The 23580-nt window shown below is 42.4% G+C and overlaps 1 protein-coding gene across 1 annotated transcript in view; it reads left to right on the forward strand.

Moving 5' to 3' along the window:
• Positions 1 to 23580, forward strand: part of NTRK3 (neurotrophic receptor tyrosine kinase 3) — a 587560-nt gene that overhangs the window by 223826 nt on the left and 340154 nt on the right. The window contains exons 12-13 of the mRNA XM_042781682.1: positions 409 to 470; positions 1663 to 1765. Coding sequence (XP_042637616.1) covers positions 409 to 470; positions 1663 to 1765 — 165 coding nt within the window. The remainder of the gene's footprint in view (positions 1 to 408; positions 471 to 1662; positions 1766 to 23580) is intronic.

Raw genomic sequence — 23580 nt, forward strand, 5'->3', positions numbered from 1 at the left:
ATAGGAGACCCAGGTCTAGGAAAAAGAATGCCTACCACAGGGAGTGGCAGAATGTCAGCGACAGCTGCCATCACCAACATAATTTGCCTAATCCAGACCCTGGCCCGGATCCCAAACCTTTTTCCTCTTTTCTGTCAATAGCTCATGGTTCATGTTGCCCCAGTTCTGTATGTTTTCTGGGGTGGAGGCAGAGGAATGGGTGTGAAGGTCCTTTTATTGTCTAGGGTACCTGCCCTTGGCCATCAGCACTAGCCTGGTGGCCAGACAGGGACCTGATCTCTGGGATTCCTTCAAAGCAAGGGAAACTCAGGCTTCAGGGTCTTGGCTTCAGAAGTGGGCTTGGGAGTCAGGCAGGGACTGGGGCAGGGCCTGTAGCTAACTAGTCTCTTTCTTTTGTTTCATTTTCAGTTGAAGTGAGCCCCACTCCTCCTATCACTGTGACCCACAAACCAGAGGAAGACACTTTTGGGGTGAGTCCCTTCTTGGTGTAGAGGAGGAAGTATTCTGATGCAGTAATTTTGAAACTTCATTTTGATAGCTAGTTTTTCCAAATGCTACCTTATTTGGAACCCCAGTATATATGGCAGAGGAAAGCTATGATGAATGGCCTCCTTTCAGGAAGTTTAAACCTACCTTGTTTGATGGAGAATAGTGCATTGTTTGAGGAAGTCTTTGAGGATCTGCTCAGAGCCCTAGGGTTTAGAAGAGAATAGTTTGAAAATCCCCACTCTGTAGGCACCTGGCTAGGCTTGATTCACAAGAACTACTGCCAGTCCAAGCTTCTACAAAAGTCCAAGTTGCCCAGGGCATCTCCTTGGTTGGGTTTTCAAGTCACCTTCCAATTCTCTACTGCTCTCTTGGAGTCTGAGGCTTCTCTGGGTTAAAGGAAAGAGTTGTTGCTAGAGTCTAGATCTTTTAGGACCTCCTGGATAAGAATATTATGGATATTATGTAAACAACTTCAATGTGAAGACACAGAAATTGCTTATTAATTAAAATGACAGCAACAGCATAACAATGGAAAGCTTGCCTAAGCTGTGCTCTTGCATCTCCTAAGATGGCTCCAAGATGAGATATTCTCAGAACATTGAATTGTGGAACTTACTCTAATCAAGTTGACTAATTTCTTTTTGCAAATGTTCTTGTTGATAATTGGCTGCTGTCGAGTTGGCCCTTGACTCATGGCAACCTTATGCACAATGGGACAGAGTGCTGCCTGGCTCTGTGTCATCCCCATGATCATATGTGGGTTAGACCATTGTGATCCATAAGATTTCCATTGAGTGATATTTGGAAGTAGCTCAGCAGGCTTTTCTTGCTAGCCTGGAAGCTCTGCTGGAACCTGGTCAGCATCATAGCACCATGGAAACCTCCACTGACACATGGCAATGAGATGCATTGGCTGGAAATCAAACCCAGGTCTCCCTCATGGAAGGTGAGAATTCTACCACTGAACCAGCACTGCCCCTATTATGATGTTCTTAACCAAAGTTCTTAGGGTCTCATAAATTACTTCTTCTAAAGGCTTGTCAGTAGCAAAGTTCTGAGAGTGCCAGCCACATTTGCTACTACAGTAGGACTGTTCCCATTTCACACACATATGTGTATGGTGCTGGTGCTTTCTGTGCCTGTTTCTGACTGTCTGTTTTTGGTTCCTGATAGGTATCCATAGCAGTTGGACTTGCTGCCTTTGCCTGTGTCCTGCTGGTGGTGCTCTTCATCATGATCAACAAGTATGGTCGACGATCCAAGTTTGGGATGAAAGGTAAGGTAGGATTTTCCTTCTCAAGGGGTGTTGTGGGGAAAACTGTGGCTCTTTTTGTGAAAACTGTGGCTCTTTTTGTTTGTAAGAGGCTGTGTTCATCTCTCTTTGCTCTCTGAGAGGGCCTATGGTAGTGGGCCCTAAGTGGTCCTGATAGGGACTCCTGTCTGCACCTATGGTTATTGGTAATTACAGATTGAAAGTAGTACTAGGAACTATGGGAACCAAGCTGTGGGCCATCTGGTTTTGCTGTGACTGCTGATTAACATTGTTTAGTGGGGCTGGTTGCAATGAGGCTAATTTGGAAATTATATTGGATTTGAGGCCCTAAGAGAACTTATCTTTCTTTTCATTAGTGGTGGGGCAAGTAACACCTTGTTTGAGTAACTTGGATTTTCCTGTGTCTGCACCAATCCTTGGAGTTCTGATGAAAAGATATTAGAATAGCTACACATAGGGTGGTGGACTGTAGCATTGAAAATCTGCCCATGTGATGGCATCTCAGCACGTAGCTCTACACAGAGTCCTAGAATGGATGCCAAGAGCAACATGAGTGCTAAATCTGCTGGCCAGCTTCCATGACATACAACACTCAACCCCATTATTGGTGGGGGTAGGGATGGCTTTCTGCCAAGGCTCGGGTAAGGGGACTGGCACAAGAGGGGTTAACATGGTGATTTAGCCTCCATCTGCCTGGGCCCAAGGATGGATTTGACCAAATGGCTCAAAGGAAGCTGGGTACCAGTTCCAAAACAGAAAGTTGATTTTAAGATCTACATGCAGCTGGGATTTCCATGTGTGGCAGATGTTGAGTGGAGGCTGGGTGGGGATGATGAAAGGCTTGACAAACAATCAGGTTGTTGGGACAGGATTCAGGTTGGTGTTTTCTTATGAGATTATGGGATATAGAAAGATGAATTTCTGGGGCTTCTATAAATGGGCTGGTGTCTGGTCAAACTGGTGTTATTGACCTCAAGGCTCAGGGACTTAAGAAGAGTATATGAATGAGATTCATGACGATAGTGATTCCCTGAATTTATTTGCAAATGTTTGAGTATTGTACATGGCACTAAGAGGGAGGGGAACAAATTAATCCAAAACTTTTGTCATATTCTCAAGAGATTCTGTTATTTCCTTAAAATCTTAGAAGACGGATATAAGAAAGAGATATCCAGAGAGGAATGTTGTTGTTGGTATGTGCTGTCGAGTCAGACCCAACTCAAGGACTCCTCCTTGGGTTTCTGAGGCAGTTTCACTACAGAAGTAGATTGTCCAACCTTCCTTCTGAGGAGTGGCTGGTGGGTTTGAACCACCACCCTTCTGGTTAGCAGTCAAATGCCTTAGGCACTACACCACCAGAGACAGAAAACATGGGAACAGATTCCCTGGTTTTCCAGAAGCCTTCTGCCTCTGCATATTCTTTCTGATTTTGATTAACCTGAACAAGTTGTGCCAAGGCAAACTGAGTTTATTGGCATCATATGAAATAGTTTGAAATATATGTACAGACAAATTATAAAGAGAGGACAGAAGCTGGGCCTAGGCTAGATGACTTAAATAAGATCAGACCACTCTTGAGCACCTTGATTGGAGATGTTTTATCTGCTAATATTCACCATGGGCTATTCAGGACTTCATAGGTTTAGACGATGAACTGAGCCAGCTCAAAGGTTTTGAGGCAACTCTCAAAGCTTTCACCCTTAAGATCAATTATTGGTTACCTGGCATTGAGATCTGGCACTATTGCTTTTGTAAAGTTTTCATACTGTGGGAGGAACCTTGCTAGCTGTTCCTCCTTCTACCTGAGAAAACATCAAGTTCTCAACCAAAGGGAAGAATGGGGCATTATCTGTCTCCTCCTAAGGAGGTGTACCACCAGCTGAGACCCTGAGACTTGCTTGGCAGGGTTATGAGAGCAGATTTTTCCTTTTAATTGTCATCAGGTTTCTGGAACAGTGTGTCCCCATGTCGGATGGATTAGGCAGCACCCAGGGCAGTGCGTCCCTCAGCTGTCCTCAGGGCCTCTCCCAGCCCCTGCTTCCCTCTCCCAGGCTGAGCTGTCTGCTTGGACCCTTGTTTGGCAAGGAGAGCATGTTCATGTAGGTGGAAGTGAAATATCCCTTATTCTAAAGTCAGGCAAATTAAACAGTTACCCTAATATTAAAGACAACATTGGAATGGTATATGACTTTGTTTAAGATTAAGCCTGGATATTGCTTGTCTTTCTAAAGCCCAGTTGTATTCAGACATCATTTTAGGATGATAAGCAAGTGTCTGAGGTTGCACATACCAGTCATCTTGAGTTGATTCTGACTCATGGGGACCCCATGTGTGCATAGTAGAAATGCTTCATAATATTTCAAGGCTGTGACTGTTTGGAAACAGAATGCCACGTCTTTCTTCTGGAGTGCCTTTGAATGGGTTCAGATCACCAAGCGTTCGGTTAGGAGAAAAGCCAAAAAAACCAAACCCACTGCCGTCGAGTCGGATCCGACTCATAGCGACCCCTCCTTGGGTTTCTGAGGCAGTATCACTACAGAAGTAGATTACCCAGTCCTCCTTCCAAGGAGTGGCTGGTGGGTTTGAACCACCAGCCTTCTGGTTAGCAGTCAAATGCCTTAGGCACTATGCCACCAGAGCTCCTTCAGTTAGTAGCTGAGTGTGTAATTGTTTACACCACCCAGGGACTCAGGTAACCTTAATCATTTATTGCACATGAGTGTCCTACTTGAGGATAAAGAGTGCAGGTGTGGGTATCAGAAGTCACCCAACTTAGGTCAGCCTCCATCTCTTCCTGTCCATTTCATTTTCAGCTTTGAATTCTCAAATCTAGGTTAGAATCTGTGATAACATTTAATTGCTCTTTGGCTTCAAAAAATTTACTTAACTTTATAGAGCTTCTGTTTCTTCAACTTCAAACTGGAAACGATAATACCTACCTCCTTGGGTTGCTGTGAATATTGAGAAAGATGTTGTTTTTCTCCTTTTCATCACATATAAGCCTTTCCAGGCTCTTTTTATTTGTACTGTCCTTCCATGAATTTTCCCCCTCCAAAAATAAATCATGCCTCTTTTGCCTTTGATAGCAAAAATACTTAGTTATACTACGTATCCTGGTACATTGTAATTGCTTTGCTGATACACCATCTATCTGTCCTGTTGTTGTTTTTGTTGTTAGGTGTCATTGAATGACACCTAACTTAGTGACCTTATGGACAACAGATGGAAACACTGCCTGGTCCTGTCCCATCCTCATAATCGCTGCTATGTCTGAGCCCATTACTGCAACCCCTGTGTCAATCCATCTTGTTGAGAGTCTTCCTCTTATTTGCTGACCCTCTACTTTACCAAGCATGATGTCCTTCTCCAGGGACTGGTCCCTCCTGAGAACATGTCCCAAGTATGTGAGATGAAATCTTGCCATTGTCACTTCTAAGGAGAATTCTGGCTGTATTTCTCCTGACACAGATTTGTTCATTCTTCTGGAAGTGCATGGTATATTCAGTGTTCTTTGTGAATACGATAATTCAAAGTCTTCCTTATTCTTCTTTGGTCTTCCTTATTCATTGACCAGCTTTCTCATGCTTGTGAGTGGTTGAAAATACCATGGATTGGGCCAGATTCATCTTAGTCCTCAAAGTGACATCTTTGCTTTTTAACACATTAATTAATTCTTTTGCAGAATATTTACCCAATGCAGTATGTTATTTGATTTCATAACTGTTGCTTCCATGGCCTTGACTGTGGATCCAAGTAAAATAAAACCCTTGACAACTTCAATACTTTCTCCATTTATCATGATATTGTTTATTGGTCTAGTTGTGAGGATTTTTGTTTTCTTTATGTTGAGGTGCAATCCATACCAAAGGCTGGAGTCTTTGATCTTCATCAGTAAGTGCTTCAACCTCTTCAGTATTAGCAAAGTTGTGTCATCTGCATGTTATTTCTTAAAAAAAAAAAAAAAAGTTAATGAATCTTCCTCCAATCCTGATACTGTGTTCTTTTTCATATGGTCCAGCTTCTTGGATTATTTGCTCAGCTTATAGATTGAATAAGTATAGTGGAAAGGTACAACCCTGACACACATCCTGATTTTAAATAGTGCAGTATTCCCTTGTTCTGTTTAAATGACAACCTATTGGTCTATGTACAGGTTCCACATAAGCACAATTAAGTGTTCAGAATTCCCATTCTTTGCAATGTTATACATAATGTGTTATGATCCACATAATAGAATGACATTACATAGTCAATAAAACACAGATAAACATCTTTCTGGTATCATCTGCTTACAGACAAGGTCTATCTGACATCAGTAATGATATCCATCATCATACATCCTCTTCTCATCTGGCTGGAATATCTGGCATGCCCTGTTAATTTATTGCTGCAACTGTTTTTGAATTATCATCAGCAAAATTTTACTTGCATGTGAAATTAATGATACCATTTGTTAATTTCTGCATTCTGTTGAATCACCTTTCTTTGGAATGTGCATATATATAGATATCTTCCAGTTGATTGATTAGGTAGCTGTCATCCAAATTTCTTGGCATAAATGAATGAGCACTTCCACTATTGCATCAAACATTTGAAACATCTCAATTGGTATCCCATCAACTCCTGGAGCCTTATTTTATTTTATTTTATTTTACCAATGCCTTCAATGCAACTTGGATTTTTTCCTTCAGTACCATTGGTTCTTGTTCATATGCTACTTCCTGAAATGGTTGAGCCACCACTGTCTGTCAGTTTGTCCTACTGTGGTGGCTTGTGTATTGCTGTGATGCTGGAGGCTATGCCACTGGTATTTCAAATACCAGCAGAGTCACTCATTGGGGACAGATCTCAGTGGAGCTTCCAGACTAAGACAGATTAGGAAGAAAGACCTGGCAATCTACTTCTTTTAAAAAAAGAAAAAACTGGCTAGTCAAAATCTTATTATTAGCAGCAGAATATTGTTTGATTTAGTGCCAGAAAATGAGCTGAAAATATAATAGGAAGAGCTGCCTCCTCGAAGTAGAGTGAATCTTAATGAACTGGATGGAGTAAAGCTTTCTGAACCTTTATTTGCTGATGTGGTATGACTGAAAATGAGAAGAAACAGTTGGAAACACCTATTAATAATCATAATGTGGAATGTATGAAGTATGAATCTAGTAAAATTGAAAGTAGTTGAAAAAGAATGAAATGGTTGAAGAGCTAAAGAGGCTTAATTGGTGAGCTGAAATGGACTGGTATTGGTCATATTGAATTGGACAATCATATGGACTACAATGGGAGCTCTGGTGGTATAGTGCCTAAGGTGTTTGACTGCTAACCAGAGGGCTGGCTATTCAAACCCACCAGCCACTCTTTGGAAGGAAGATTTGGCAACCTGCCAGAATGACAGATTGAAGAGGAATGGTGTCACCTTCATTGTCAAAAAGAATATTTCAAGATCTATCCTGAAGTACAATCCTGCCAGTGATAAAAAAAATATCCATATACCTACAAGGAAGACCAGCTAATACTATTATTATTCAAATTTACTCACCAACCACAAATGCCAAAGATGAAGAAATTGAATATTTTACCAACTTCTGCAGCCTGATAATGATGAAATAAGCAATCAAGATGCATTGATAATTACTGGTGATTGGAATGCATAAGTTGGAAACAAAGAGGAAGGATCAGAAGTTGGAAGATATGGCCTCGGTGATAGAAGCAACACTAAAGATTGCATGGTAGAATTTTGCAAGACCAATGACTTATTCATTGCAAATACCTTTCTTGACAACATAAATAACAACTATATACATGGACTTTGCTGGATGGGCTACACAGGAATCAAAGCCTGCTATGTCTGTGGAAAGAGATGATGGAGAAGCTCAGTATCATCAGTACGAACAAGGCCAGAAGCTGACTAACTATGGAACAAACCATCATTTGCTTATATGGAAGTTTGAATTGAAGCTGAAGGAAATGAAAATAAGTCCATGAGAGCCAAAGTATGACCTTATATACATTCCATCAGAATTTAGAGGCCATATGAAGAATAGATTTGACATAAGGAACACCAGTGACCGAAGACCAGATGAGTTGTGGAATGACATCAAAGACATCACACATGAAGAAAACAAAAGGCCATTTAAAAGGTAGGAAAGAAAGAAAAGACAAAAATGGATGTTAGAAGAGACTCTGAAACTTTCTCTTGAACATAGAATACCTATAGCAAATGGAAGAAGTGATAAAGTAAAAGAGCTGAACAGATTTCAGAGGGCAGCTCGAGAAGACAAAATATTATAATGAAATGCAGAATGCAGGGGAGGGTTACTCATTAAACTGGGTAAGCACTAGCTTAATTGTGCTTACTTACTATAGTGAACAGTTTCATATCTGTGGTGAAAAACATGTGCAACTGCTTACTACAGATTAGTAAGTATGCACAAGGAAACCTGTGCTTACCTTGCTTACTGGGTACTCCATCCAGGGATTATAAATTTGAAAAGAGGCTTTGATTCTGTAGGAAGGTGGTATGAGGTTGGGAGATAAACAGATGCCAGCCATACCTAGAAGGAGAATCTTTGATGTGGTGAAAACTGTAAAAATGTTCACTACAGATTACTAGGTAAGCACAAGTAAGTCCATGCTTACTTTGGTTATTGGGTAATTTGACACTACTTCAAGGATCTGGAGTTAGAAAACCAAAACAGAAGAACATGTTCAGTGTTTCTCAAGCTGAAAAAACTGAAGAAAAAATTCAAGCCTCGAGTTGCAATATTGAAGGATTCTATGGGCAAGATATTGAACGATGCATGAAGCATCAAAAGAAAATGGAAATAATACACAAAGTCACTATACCAAAAAGAATTGGTCGAAGTTCAACCATTTCAAGAGGTGCCATATGATCAAGAACTGTCTATTCAACTAAGTGAATAGTGGCAGAGATCATGGGTCACTCACTTTTGTGTGCCTGGAACTCAGCACAGGGATTGAACAATGCTCATTGAATGTATACATAAATGGATTTATTTATAATCATAAAAAGGCACAGTTTGTAAATCATGAATGGGCCAGTGAGAGAGAACTTAGAAATCTGAGTGAGGAGTGTGAGATACTGGGGGAGAGAGGGTGAGAAGCACATTGGGAAATCTCAAAAATAGTTCCCTCCACCTGTATCTGAGAGCTTGTCTTGTGGAGAAGGAGAATCTATTGAGATGAACTTTACTTCCTTTTGAGAAATAAAAAATATAAAGAAAATGAGTAATATAACCGATACCCATTTTCCACCACCCAGAATAAGCAACTGTTATGATTTTGTTTTTTATTTGAGTGTAAGGAGTTCTGATGGTGTAGTGCCTAAGGCCTTTGACTACTAACCAGAAGGCTGGCTTTTCAAACCCACCAGCTACTCCTTGGAAGGAAGACTGAGCAATCTACTTCCATGGAGATATTGCCTCGGAAACCCAAGGAGGGGTCGCTATGAGTTGGAATTGACTCGATGGCAATGGGTTTGTTTTTTGGTTTTAATGTTTTATTCCTAGAAGAATAAAGAAGAAAGAATAAAACTGCTTTAACCACCACTCTGGTCCGATTCGTGCCCTCATGTCCATTAAAAAAAGCAAACAAACCAGTTGCCATCAAGTTGACTCCTACTCATGATGACCTTGTGTGTCAGAGTAGAACTGTGATCCATAAGATTTTCAGAGGCTGATTTTTCAGTAGCAGATCACCAAGTGTTTCTTCTGCATGGATTTGAACTGCTAATTTTTTGACTAGTAGACAAGTGCTTAAGCATTTGGATGAACTAGGGACTCTCCATAAAACCAAAACCAAACTGCCATTGAGTTGGATCTGACTCATAGCGATGCCTCCTTGGGTTTCCAAGGCGGTATCACTACAGAAGTAGATTGCCCACCCTTCCTTAGGTGACCTATTATCTTGAGTTCAGTGTACACCACCAGTTCATTTGTTTGTCTCTTTCTGTAAAAATGGCATGGGAGTGCCATCTGACCTCCTCTAACTTCATGCTAGGGGTGGAGGTTCAAGATTAATAGCCCAAGATTGATTCCTATGAGGTGGAGGTCAGACATTCCTCTACCCTCCAACTTCCCCCCCCCCCCCCCTTTTTCCAACCCTTCCCCCCAAGCACCCCCCCCCCCCCTTCCCTCCCCCCTTCCCCCCCCCCCCCCAATTCTAACACCAACTATACCTCCTGGGGCACACTCTACTTCTCTGCTGGGTTTGATAATTCATTGCAATGGTCACACAACTCACTGACAATGCTCATGATTATTGGGTTTCTTAGTGAAGTAATGGGTTACAATACAGGAGCAAAAATGACTCAGGATACAGTTCTTCAATCAGGACAGTCTCTTCTCAGCAGTGCCCTCAGGCAAGCCCCTCTCTGGTCCTTGGCCTCTCAACCCTGTAGCCCCTTGACCTCTGCCCAGGCAAGTGTTACAAAGCTTTTTTTTTTTTAGCTCTGCCAATAAATGCCTAGAGTAAGCACCCCACTCTGCCAGTAAGCCTCCTGCCCAAAGGCACTCAACTTTCTTGCTCCCTGGGTCTGGAAGCCCCCTCTGCTCTCACCTGTCAAGTCTTCTGCTGGATCTCCTGCCAGTCTCCTGGTTCTGCTTCCTCTGCCGCTGCAGTTTCTCAAATCTCTCGCCGTCTCTGGTGTCACAGCTCTCTGTCTCCTGAATCAAGGTGGGTTGGTACAGGCATCTTGGGTCCAAAGGACCTACTCCACTCCTGGCTCTTCCTTCTTTATGGTAGTGAGATCCCCTCTGTCCCACTCTGGGATGGCTCATTTTAAGCCTAGTGGGATGGCAAAACTAACCAATCTTCACTTTAGGCTTCCATACACCTTATGTTCATGGTCCCACCCATGTAACAGTGCCATGCCCCTTATTTACATTGCCAGCAAGCTATCCAGTACCCTTCGTGGGCCACAAGCACCTCACATTTGCATAGTCCACTCAGTCATTTGGTGGGAATTACAAAGACTGTAGCTAGAAGGGTCATATTAAGTAATTCACCGCACCACACTCACCCTGTATCTCTACCTCTTTCTGTCTCTGTTGTTTCTCTCTCCCACCTGCCCTCCTTCCCTGGCTCACTCCCATATACTCATACCCTGCAGATGGGCAAAATTAACAACTACCTGCACCATATGCCAATGCTATTGGCTAAGGCTAGACACCAGTTCATTTTTATATTTCAGCATACATGCATATGATACATATATACACGTGTATATATGTACACATTTATGAAGTGAACATTACTTTGTGTGCATGTTTATACACTTAAGTTATTTATTGAACTTGTGTTCGAGGTCCCTCCATGTTGATATGTGTAGGAATTCCACTGGACATGTATTTTACGAGAGATGAGTATGTTAGCCAGATTGTACAGAAACACACTGAGAGGCATGTTCAGACTCCTCTTTACTTTTATCAGTTGTCATCTTGTTTGTCAAAATTTTGGCTTGGAGAGAGTCACATTTGAGATCTTCTCTGCAGTCACAAAGGTGCTGAACATAGTGCTGTTTCATTTTGCTGTTGATGAAACTCGGTGTTTTAGAGTGGCAGGGGTGATGGTCTTATTGTTAGCTGCTATTGAGTCAACCCTCAGTTCATGGTGACCCCATGTATAATGGGACAATCTGCTGCTCAATCATGTGCCATCCCTGTAATTGGTTGTGGTTCAGACTGTTGTGACCATTGTGTTTTCATTGGCTGGAATGTTGGAAGTAGATTGCCAGGCCTTTCTTCCTAGTCTGTCATAGTCTGGAAGCTCTGCTGAAACCTGTTCAGCATCATCACAAAATGCATGCCTCCGCTGACACACAGGTAGTGGCTGCGCTTCAGGTGTATTAGCCAGGAATTGAACCTGGACCTTCTGCATGGAAAGTGAGAATTCTAGAACAGAATCACCACTGTCCCCTGGCAGGTGATAGTTAAGGTACTCACTGTGACAAATTAGAACAGAAGCTGGCCCTCATGCTGGAGCTAGGTCCTTAAGGTTTCCCTGTGCCAGCCACTAATGCTGTAATTGATGCACTATGGGGTGGCCAGGGTAGATGGGAGGTTGGTAGTTGGGAGGCTTAGGATGTGACTCTTTGCTCAAAGGCACAGAAATATTTCAATATTTTAATTTTGTTGTGCCAGTGCATCCTGGCCCTGGAAGTGAGATGTTTTAGACATTATGCCAAGCTTATCCTTGTTAGCTGCTGTCAAGTTGATTCCAACTCATAGTGACCCCATATGACAGAGTAGAACTGCCTCAAAGGGTTTTCTTGACTGTGAGAAATTCATATAGAAGCAGATTGCCAGGTCTTTCTTCCATGGGACCACAGGGTGGGATTGAACTGACAACCTTTCAGTTAGCAGCTGAGGGCTTGACTTTTGCACCAAAAGGGCCCCTGTTTTTATTTTATTATTTAGTTATTTCAAAAATGATAAGCTGTGAACAATTTTATTTGGTAAAGAAAAATTTCAGGTTTCATTTTAGTGACTCTCCAGTTTCCAATTAATGAAACATCATTTGTTATTTTCATGTGGTACTTTAAAGCAGTAAGTAGGACTTTGTTTTTGTTCTCTTGAAAAATCGTAGGCCTTTTCCTTTTGTCTAATTCTATATTTTCTTTCTGGGAGGCCATTAAACTAAAACCAAACCAAATGTACTGCCATGGAGTCAATTCCAATTCAAAGTGACCCTACCCTATAGGACAGGGTAGAACTACCCCATATGGTTTCCAAGGCTGTAAATCTTTAAAGACACAGATGATCTCATCTTTCTCCCACTGGAGCAGCTGGCGAGTTTGAACTGCTGACCTTTTGGTGAGCGATTGAATGCCTTTACCACTAGGCCACCAGAGTTCATTGGGAGGGCGCTGGAGCATGTGAAACATACATACATATATAAAAATGACATGAAAATACAACAAGGCTCCCCTATTTTTAAATTAGGAGTTAAAAGAAGAATCATATTAAGTCAATAATAGAAATGGATTGAAGTTTATTGAATATACAATTTACAACAGGACTAGAGTGCCAGAAATGTTCCAAAGATGAGAACTTCTAAAATTCTTATGCCATGGATAAAAGAGTGGGAACAGAACTGATAAACAAATCTGTGGTCGGGAGGGATTTTCATACAGTTTTGTCCTGAAGAACAGTTGAAATAACTACCAATTTGCCCTAAACATAGCCCCCAATCTGACCCTTGGATTGAAATTCACTGAATTTTTCAAAAGAGAACAATGCCCAGAGCAAAATGGACTTGCTAATTTCTCTAGATCATTGTTTGACTCAAAGGTGGTAGGAACTAGTTTTTTCAAAGCTCCTGGTTCAAAAGTACACCAAAGGGCAATGGGCTGTGTGAGTTACCCTGGCTTCCATGAAAGCCAGAAATCTGGATTCCAGAAGAATTAGAACTTTAATCAGAGTCAAAAGACCGTGGCAATAACGTGTCCTGGCCCTCTTTCTTTGGTACGTAGTTACAGATGGCGGTGTGACTGGAAGTTCAAGTTGCAGTTTTTGACTCTTTTCTTTCCCAGCCTTCTAGCTTCTCTGCTTCCTGCCCTACCCTGCAGTATCTGGAAGAAACTGAGACCCAAAAAGTGAAATGGCTCACCCCTGTTTGGTTTTACAGTTGGGCAAGGACAAATTGGTCCTACAAACCAGTCTCCCTGCCTTACAGCCCTACCCATTTTTCACTGCAGCAAAAGAACCTAACTTTCCTTTGTCTTGGCTGCCCCACCATGAACATTCACAGTGTACCTGCCGTCTTCATTGCGTATGGTTGCTAGAACAAAGTGAGGTGAAAGATGCCAGTATGTTTTAAAAATCATTTCAAAATGCCCTATTGTTTTCATATAAGGTTATTATTATTATTATTTAGGAGCTCTGGTGGCATAGCACCTAAGGCATTTGACTGATAACCAGAAGGCTGGCCGTTGAAACCCACCAGCCACTCCGCGGAAGGAAGATTGGGCAATCTACTTCCAGAGTGATGTTGTTGTTGTTGTTAAGTGCCATTGAGTCGGACCTGACTCATAGCAACCCCTCCTTGGGTTTCCGAGGCAGTATCACTACGAAAGTAGATTGTCCAATCTTCCTTCCAAGGAGTGGCTGGTGGGTTTGAACCGCCAGCCTCCTGGTTAGCAGTCAAGTGCCTTAAGCACTATGCTACCAGAGCTCCCCAAGGATGGGTCACTATGAGTCAGGTCCGACTCAGCAGCAGTGAGTTTGGTTTATTATTATTTAATATTTTTTAAAGAAGGAAGTGTGTGGATTTTTTGCAGTGTGTCAAGAGTATGACTTATTCTGCCTCTTTTTTTTTTTTTTTTTTTGTGATCATCTGGAGTGAAATACCCTATCTTTAAATATTTCTATATTAGAGATACTGTGAGAGTTAACTTCATTGTTTTGGCTTCCTCTTAGTCTCATAAACCCCTCCAAAATCCAAACCTACTGTCATTGAGTCGATTCCGACTCAAAGTGACCCCCATTGGGTTTCTGAGGCAATAAATCTTTATAAAAGTAGATTGCCCCATCTTCTTTCCATGGCTAGGGGGTTTGAACTGCTATTCTTTCAGTTAGCAGCCAAATGCCTTAGACACTATGCCACCAGAGCTCCTTCTTGGTCTCATAAAGAACACAGAATGATGGCTTATTAGAACTGAAAGAGACTTCAGGGTTATTAGATGTATGCTCCCATTTTACAGATAAGGGAAGTGGGGCCCAGAGAAATACAGTGACTTGCTAAAGCACACAGCTAGTCAGACCTATATGAGCCCTGCCCCCTCACATATTTGGTATGTGCAGAGAGCCTGGGAAAAGCCAATTGACATCCAGGTGATTCCGACTCATGATAACCCCATGTATTTCAGAGTAGAACTGAGCTCCTCAGGATTTTCATGACTATGACCTTTCAGAAGCAGATCATCGCCTCTGGGTGGTTTCAAACTGCCAAATTTTTGGCTAGGAGCTGAGCACTTAACCATTTGCCCCACCCAGGGATTCCCGAGAGCCTGGGGCTGGATTGTGAATAAATCATCCTGATTCTTCCCATACTTTGTCTCATTATCTTTGATCAGTATCTCATTTGAATGGTAGCTTCAAAAATGCTTTTTATTAATCCACTTTTCTCAAGGGACACACTGGCCTTGGGGAAAGATGGGAGCTGACCAAGGAGTCTCACTTTTGCTCCCACGGATCAGGCCTACCTTCATTGAGTTCTGGATGAGCTGGATTCTGCAGAGCGGGACAGGGCAGAATCTGAAGGCTGGGAAGGAAGGGAGACACTTGGGCTTCCGTAATACCTTAAGTGCCTCATCATCAGCCATTCACTTTTCATCCTAATGGTTGGATATGTGCTGGTGCCTCTGATAGACCTGTTGATGAGCACTTGCAGAACTGTTCCATTGTAAATTAGTGCTAGTTAATAGGTACTTAAAGTAAAGTGGTTGCCTATTTGATTATGATTGGGGGTTATTAACATTTTTTTCCATAAACAGATGGTAACTGTCCTCTGAGTGGATTGTAGAATCCTGCCAGAGTCTTGATTTGGAGGGACTGGCTCCTGCCCAAAGATCTCAGGGGCTGCTGCATGGAATGGTCCTATTATCATCTAGTTTAAATGAAGTTTAAGGGGCTTGATTAGACATGGGCAGGAGTCATGTATGCCCTCCTTCCTGACCTTGGACTGTTGGCTGGAGAAGGGTTTCTTCCAGCTGGATGGTGGTAGGGGTAGGAGGGAGCTTGGGATTTCACTCCTCAGATTTGATGCTCTAACTTGGCATTTTGTCTTCAGCTAGCTTCTGTGTCCATAGCTATCAGTTGTAGAAGTGATGCTATGAGGGGAGTGTAGGGACAGGAGACTCTGAGACTATGGAAGGGAGCTTGGTCTCTTAATAAGGTAGTTTGTTTGTCCACACCCATTGCCATCAAGGTGATTCTGACTCATGGAGACCCCATGTAGAACTGTGCTCCAAAGGATTTTGAAGGCTGTGACCTTCTAGACGCAGAGCTCCAGGCCTGTTCTTCTGAGGCATCTCTGGGTGGGTTCAAATCACCAACCTTTCAGTTAGTAGTCAAGCGCTTAACTATCTGCATCACCCAGGGATTCCTTCATTTGCCCCTTAAAAATACACTTATTAAGACCTCTGTGTAATGGGAGGTCAGAAGCCAAGAGCAGTACAGTCAGAAATGAAACTTGGTGCAAGCCTTGGGTTTCCTGAATTCCTGGAATGATCTGTCCATTCTTCCTTTTTGCCTGTTAGTTTTTCTTCTTGACTTTTTTTTTTTTTCTGTTTACTCTTCTGAATTGAGATGTGCAAGAGAGAAGTTTCTCTTTGGCCCTGCAATGATCTTGTACTTGAGATTCCTGGCTTGCGACCCTCAGTGTAACATGGCTCTTTAAAGATAACATTAAGGGTGGTTTCTAGCTTCCTTTGTTGTTGTTAGCCATTGAGTGGTTCCTCCAACTCATGGTGACTCCATGCACAGTTAAATTGAAACATTGTGATCCATAAGGTTTTCATTGGCTTTTCTTCCTAGTCTGTCTTACTCTGGAAGCTCCACTGAAACCTGTGCAACATCATAGCAACATACAAGCTTCTACTGACAGATGAGCGGTGGCCATGCTTGAGATGCATTGGCTGGGAATCAAACTTGGGTCTCCAGCATGGAAGGCAAGAGTTCTACCATTGAGTCAGCTTTACCACCTATCTTCTTTTACTACGTTAATATCATAAGATCCTTGTATTCTCTTAAAAAATGTTCTCCTGCATTTCCCTATTTTCAGATATGTTGACCGACACTTCAACCCCAAAGAATAGTCCTAGCTTTGGAACAAGTCTAAGTTAAATAGACTGGGATGTCTGGTAGCATAGTGCCTAAGGCATTTGACTGCTAACCAGAAGCCTGGCAGTTCAAACCCACCAGCCACTCCTTGCAAGGAAGATGGGGCAATCTACGTCCGTAGTGATGCTGCCTCGGAAACCCAAAGAGGGGTCGCTATGAGTCAGGTCCAACTTGATGGCAAATAACAATAACAGCAACAACCACATGTCTGTTGGTTTGTCATACTGTGGTGACTTGTGCTGTTTCTATGATCCTGGAAGCAGCAGTGTTTCAAATACCAGCAGGGTCACCCATGGTGGACATGATTCATCTGAGCTTCCAGACTAAGACTGACTAGAATGAGAGGCCTGGCAGTATTTCTAAAAATTAGCTCAGGAAAATTGTAAGAATCACAATACAGTATTATCCAATATAATGGTGGAAGGTGAATCGCCTAGGTTGGAAGGCACTCAGAATACACAGTGGTTATAACAATGGAGCACTGATCACGACGCTGGCCAGTGAACATGAAGATAGCCCAAGACTGGGTGATATTTCATTCTGTTGTTCATAGGGTCTCCATGAGATAGAGGAGATTTGATGCAACTAACAAAATTAAATAGGTTAAGTTTGTGGCAAGTCCATAGGCAGGACATATGTTAATTGAAGCCTGAGGCCTTCTGCTTCCCTTCCTCTGGGTTGGATTTTATTGAAAGCCTTTGACTGAAGACAAAACCTGCCCTGCTTAGTGGCTGAGTTCCACAATATGATGCCTTCTTGGCTTCTTCTTTGGAGAAGACAGGAAGGTAATGTGTGTGTGTGTGTGTGTGTTTCTGATGTGCCTTTGCTGCTCTGTCCTATGTGGGAGCTTTGCAGTTGGCAATGAAACATCATAGAAGTGCCCACACTATCACCATTGGGTGTGTTATGGAAAATTCCATTCCTTCCATCCTCATTCCCCAATCTCAAGGTTCCAGGGAGCCACATTCTCTTCTCTTTGAAGGGGAATCCCTTGAAATGAAGTCTGATACATGGTGTTTTTTCTCTGTAGCTACCTGATAGCCAGCTGTTCTTGGCAGGCCACTGCATCCTATTCAACAGGGCCAAGGTTGGCCAATATGCTTGGCTCTCTAGCCAAAGCCATTGCCTCTCTGACTCATTTAATTTTGACTGGACCACAGTTCTTAATAATCCAAGTCATTGCAACTGGCTCTTTCAGAGTTAATAGCCCTGTGATATCTTGGTTTAGAGGTTCTGAGCTTTTGGTCCATTGCTACACACACATGACAGATGACAGTCACATGCCTTATACACTCCTGTGCATGCAACGAGGCTTTCAGACAAATGCTGGCCCTTACAGTATTTCCACACCTAAGAAAGCACTATACCAGAAGACAATTTAGATAGAGGGATTTTTAGAACTAGGAATCAACTCAAATTCATATTAATTTTTACTTTTAAGAAATTTACTGAGTATTTAAATATTCATCAAAAGCCCATGTGACATACTTCCTAACTGATTTGGACACCCTCCTGTATTATAGTACCAGGGTGGAAAACCAAGAGGAAAGTGGCAGCCAACATTGATTTCTCACCATGTTCTTTTTCTGTGATGGTTTTTGCCCCTATAACGTCAAGTTGCAGAAGCCTCTTGAGCAGAATCCCCACCTCTCTGCTCATGATACATTCTCTCTTTATTATTTCCTGAGGGTTGCATGGGGCTTTCACTTGCCCAGGAGGAGAAAAAATTGGTTGCCATGAGTCAGTTCCCAATCACAGCGATCTCATGTGTGTCAGAGTACAATTGTGCTCCACAGGTTTTCAATGGCTGATTCTTCAGAAGTATATTGTCAGAACTTTTTTTTTTTTTTTTTTTTTTTGAGGCAACTTGGGCTGGACTAGAATCGCTAACCTTTTGGTTAGCAGCCTAATGCATTAACTGTTTGCACCACCCAGGGACTTGGTTTTGGTTAATGAGAAGCTCAATGTGACTTACGTGCCCTGGCCCTGTGTTTATGCAGCCGGCTCTTTGAGAACTGTGCAGAGGGCCTGAGGGTTCACAAAGAGGAGCCCTCGAAACCACACGCTGCAAAGCAGAGCCATAAAACAAGTGGCCATCGAGTAGTGTGTTTTTGATCAAGGGGGAAAAATTACGCACTGAAAACAATAAACAAGCTAACTGGTACAAATCCCCAACCCCAGCTCCTTCTTACTTCAGTGCCGTGGGAGGTTACCATTCAGCATTGTGATTCCTAGTAGTCCTTTGCTGGTGGGTCTCTGCAGGAGGATGGATGGCACCCTGAGACACTAGGAACCAGGTACATCTGCCACTTTTTCTAGGCACAGAGCTTCTGGATGAAAAAGAAGGAACCTCAGAGTGGTCCATCCCGACTCCAGCACTCAGAAAGGTTAAGAACAACTGTCTCTTCCTCCCTTCCTCGCTACCCTAGGACACAATTGGAGAGGGTCCAAAATGCTCTAGTGTATACCCCTTTATTCCTTTCTCTTAAATTAACTCTGTAGTCACATAGCAGAGAGGATGTAGTATTCTCACTGTGGGTGGAGACATCAGTCCTCCAAACTGACTTTCTACTTGATGGGATAGGCTACTCAATTTGTGGGGCCCAGTGCAAAATATTCCCAAAGTATTAAAAGTTCAAGACAGCTACAGCAGAGCATTAAACCCCAAGTGTGAGGTCCTTCTAAGTATGAGGTCACCCATGCATGTGTCAAAACCTGCCTACTCCTTGAATATAAAATCCAAGGTTGTTTTGGGTCCTAGCTCTTCTACGTTTGCCTGGATAGTGATGAAGGAACCAAATATATTTCTGTGCATCCTTTTTACAGAGAAACTGGATGTGGGATAAAGACAAGAATATCAGCAATCAGCAGTTCATCTCTAATCACAGTTGTTAGCTGCTGTCAACGTGGTTTAGACTCATGCTATCCCTTGTATAACAGAATGAGATATTGTCTGGTCCTGTGTCAACCTCATGATTGTTAATATGTTTGATCTCACTCTTGTGGCTATTGTGTCAGTCCATCTCATTAAGTATTTCTCTCACTTTTGTTGACTTTCCACTTTACCAAACATGATATCCTTCTCTATTGATCACTCCCTCCTGATGATGCATCTAATGTGAGCAAGTCAAAGTCTTGGACAATATTCTGTGATCCATAAAGTTTTAATTGGGTGACAGTTGGAAGCAGATTTCCACGCCTTTCTTCCTTATTTGCCTTAGTCTGGAAGCTCCTCTGGAACCTGTCAAAAACTCTGCTGGTGTTTGAAGTACCAGTGGCATAGCTTCCAGCATCATAGTAATAACATATATGCCACCACAGTACAACAAAGTGACAGACAAGTGGTGGTGGCTAATCAATAGGGGAAGAGAATGGGAGGCAATGACTATTTATTAAATACTTACTGTGCAATAGATGCCTAATATTTTAATTTCATAGGTGACTATTGTTGTTATGTGCCATCGAGTCAGACCTGACTCATAGTGACCCCTCCTTGGGTTTCCTAGGCAGTATCACTACGGAAGTAGATTACCCCATCTTCCTTCTAAGGAGTGGCCGGTGGGTTTGAACCACCAGCCTTCTGGTTAGTAGTCAAATGCTTTAGGCACTATGCTACCAGAGCTCCCAGGTGACTATTAGGCCCACTGTAAAGATGAGAGAGTTACTCAAAATGGTTAACTTGCTCAAAGGTTATGTGGCTGGTAAGTATCAAAACCATGGTTTAAATCAAGTCTCTCTAAATCAAGGGTTCTCAATCTTACCTACACATTCCAATCACCTGAGAAATGAAATAACTTCTAAAGTCCAGGCTGTGTAGATCAATAAATCAGGATCTCTGGAAGTGAAAGTCAGTCATGGGCATTGGTTTTTAACTCCTTGGATGGTTCCAATGTGCAGCCAAAGTTGAGAACCAATGGTCTAAATTCAAGATGGCATCTGCATATTTAACTAGTTCCACTGGTCATCCTGATGCAGCTGGTTGTTACACCAGGCCAGCTAATCTGATCACCTTGTTCAACCTGTTAAATATGGAGATACCTGGGACTCACCCCTTACCTACTGAATCAGACCATGGGGTGACATGGGGGACAGGTGATTCTGATCCTCCCTGTCCTATAGCTACTGAGAAACAATGGATGATAATATGGCAGATACTTCTCACACTTTAATGTGCACACGCATTACCTGGGGATTGTGTTAAAGTGCAGATTCTGATTCAACTGGCCTGAGGAAGGGCTGAAGGCAGCATTTTCAACTGGGTTCCAGAGAATGCTATTCCCTGGACCATGCTTCCAGGAACAAGAGACTAAGCATTTCTTTCTGTGCCTCTTTAGCAAAATGAACCTACTTGAAAGGCTTATACTGTATGGAATAATGTGACTATAAGGATACAAAGAGGGCAGTGGTAGTTGAGTGGTAGAATTTTTGCCTTCTATGTAAGAAGTCCCAGTTTGATTCCCACCAATGCACCCCAAGCACAACCAACAGCTGTCTGTCAGCAGAGGCTGATTTTAGCAGCGCTTCCAGACTCGGATGGACTAGGAAGAAAAATCTGATGATATATTTCTGAAAACCAGCCAATGAAAACATTATGGATCACCACAGTCTGATCCTGTTGTACATGGAGTCATCATGATTCAGGGCCAATTAAACATCAGGTAACAACGGCAAGATGACAAAAGATAGCCACTACTTCTAGACCATTTTAGTTCTACCCTTTTTGGGTAAATTAGACATTCTTCTTTCCTAAAGCAGTAGTGGCTTCCTTTCAAAAGCAAATTGCCACCTCTTTCCACTGAAGGGCACTTTAAGTTCTGCTGCCTCAGTTGAACCCAGTGACATTTGTAAGATGTGATCAGTGTGGACATGCACATTGAAGAAAGGTACAGAGCAAAGACTCAGAGAGGCCAGGAGGCAGTGGACAGGCTGGTATTCTCAGCCCCAAGTTCCTTGTGCTATTGAGGTAGCTGTTCCTGTCCTCTTCTAGAAATTTGAGTATACTTTTTGCTCTCTTAGAGGTAATTTCAGGGGCTACAGGAAACCAGAGAGGTTTGGGTTGGCAGGCTGTAGGGTCAATGAGAACAGGTTTGTGGGCAGAGGAAACCCTGTGGGTTAAGTTGGTGGACATCCAAGCTGCCTGCTGGCCTCAGAGACACTGCCTTTGATGACTGGGATCTTATTTTTCTCAGCCCCACTGCTCCATTGGTATTTGCACTGGAAGCCTGCCCTACTCTCTAATTTACTGTGGAATAAGAGTTGCATAGTTGGCCAAAGACTGGAACAGTTTCTTTATCAGTCCCGGAAATGCCAAGTCTTTCTACCTGACAAGCATCTTGAGTTCAAAGGGGCCTCTATGCTGCAGCAGCCATGCAAACCTGTTCCTAGGCAGTGGAAGAAGAATGCCAATGTCTGTCTGTCTGCCAGCAGGCCTTGACATGAAGCCCCAAGGAGGACGTCTGGACCCCACACGATGGTTCCAGGAACTGGCTTTCAAAGTGAATCCTTCCAAAATAAATTGAGTTCAGCGGGTTGGCCTTGAACCTGCTGGAGGGGGTACAGAGGGGCACTCCATTGTTGGCCGGCCTCTAGGAAAAGCAGGCAGGATAGGAGCACTATTCTTAGTTGTTATGTGGGGAAATGACTCCCACAGCACCAGCTCCCCTGTGTTTGCTTTGCATGGGGGGAAAAGCCTGCTGGATTGGGTTGTGTTTGGAGTTCACTGCCATCTGAGGAGAAGCACTACCAGAAATTAGGGGTCCAAGAAAATGGGAAAATGGACTGTCATGTTTGTTGTTGCTAGAGATGTGCATTGGGGCAGCTTCTCTGGAAGACAATGTGGCAATTTGTATTAAAGCCTAAAATCATGGAAGCCCATGTCCCACTAACTCTAAAACTCAGCTTGTCATACATGTTGCTGTGATGCTGGAAACTCTGCCACTGGTATATCAAATACCCTCAGGGTCATCCATTGTGGATAGGTTTCATCAGACCTTCCAGACTAAGACAGACTATGAAAAAAGGCCTGATGATCTAGTTCTGAAAATTAGCCAATGAAAACCTTATGGATCAAAGAAAAACATTGTCCACCTCATTTGCTTTAGACCCATCATCAGGAGGGATCAGTCGTGGATGAAGACGTTGTTTGGTGAAGTAGATAGCCAACAGGGGTGAGGGGGCCTTCAGTGAGATGGACTGGCACAATGCTGCAATGCTGGACTTGAACTTCATGTTGATTATGAGGATGACACAGAAGCAGGCAACATATCCTTCTGTTGTATGTAAGGTTGCCATGAGTCAGAGTTAACTGGATGGCAGTTGACATAATAATAGCAAGTGGATACACATATTTATGCTTATGGATGCTTGTCCCACTCTGATTTATAGAGTTAACTTGATAAGTTAAGAATTACTTACGACCTAGCAATAAGTTATGTACATTATGGCCCATCCATGTGATGCAATACAAGGTGGATATTAAGAATGACACTTTTTAAAAGTAGAATTATAATATTTCTGAAAGGATGTCCATACAAATGGTAAGAAAGCCTAGTAGTATGAAAAATAGTGCAGTGAAAGAAAAGTCTCAGCTTCTCTTTAATTTCTTCTGCTGAGGTAACTACTATGTAGAGTTTCTTGTTTCTTGCTTATCTTTCTAGAGATAATCAATGCTTATACAAAGATATGTGTGTCCATGTTGGTTTTACACAAATAGGAGCTTATATACACATGGTTCAAATCACATCTTTTCACTAACAATCTGCTTTTAAGGATACTTCCTATCGGTTCATAAAAATATACTACATTCTCTTCTTTATTTTAACAGCTGCATAGCAAAAATGATATTTTAGAACAATATTTATCGAAACATTTGAAAATGTTTACAGAATGTTTCCAAGTGAGAAAAGACTGCAGACAGTTTCTGTTATCCCATTTCTTTGTAATATGAAAAGAAAATATTGC

This window comes from Orycteropus afer, unplaced genomic scaffold (assembly GCF_000298275.1).
Source record: "Orycteropus afer afer isolate SDZICR_OR568_19922 unplaced genomic scaffold, OryAfe1.0 scaffold00150, whole genome shotgun sequence".
Lineage (NCBI taxonomy): Eukaryota > Metazoa > Chordata > Mammalia > Tubulidentata > Orycteropodidae > Orycteropus > Orycteropus afer.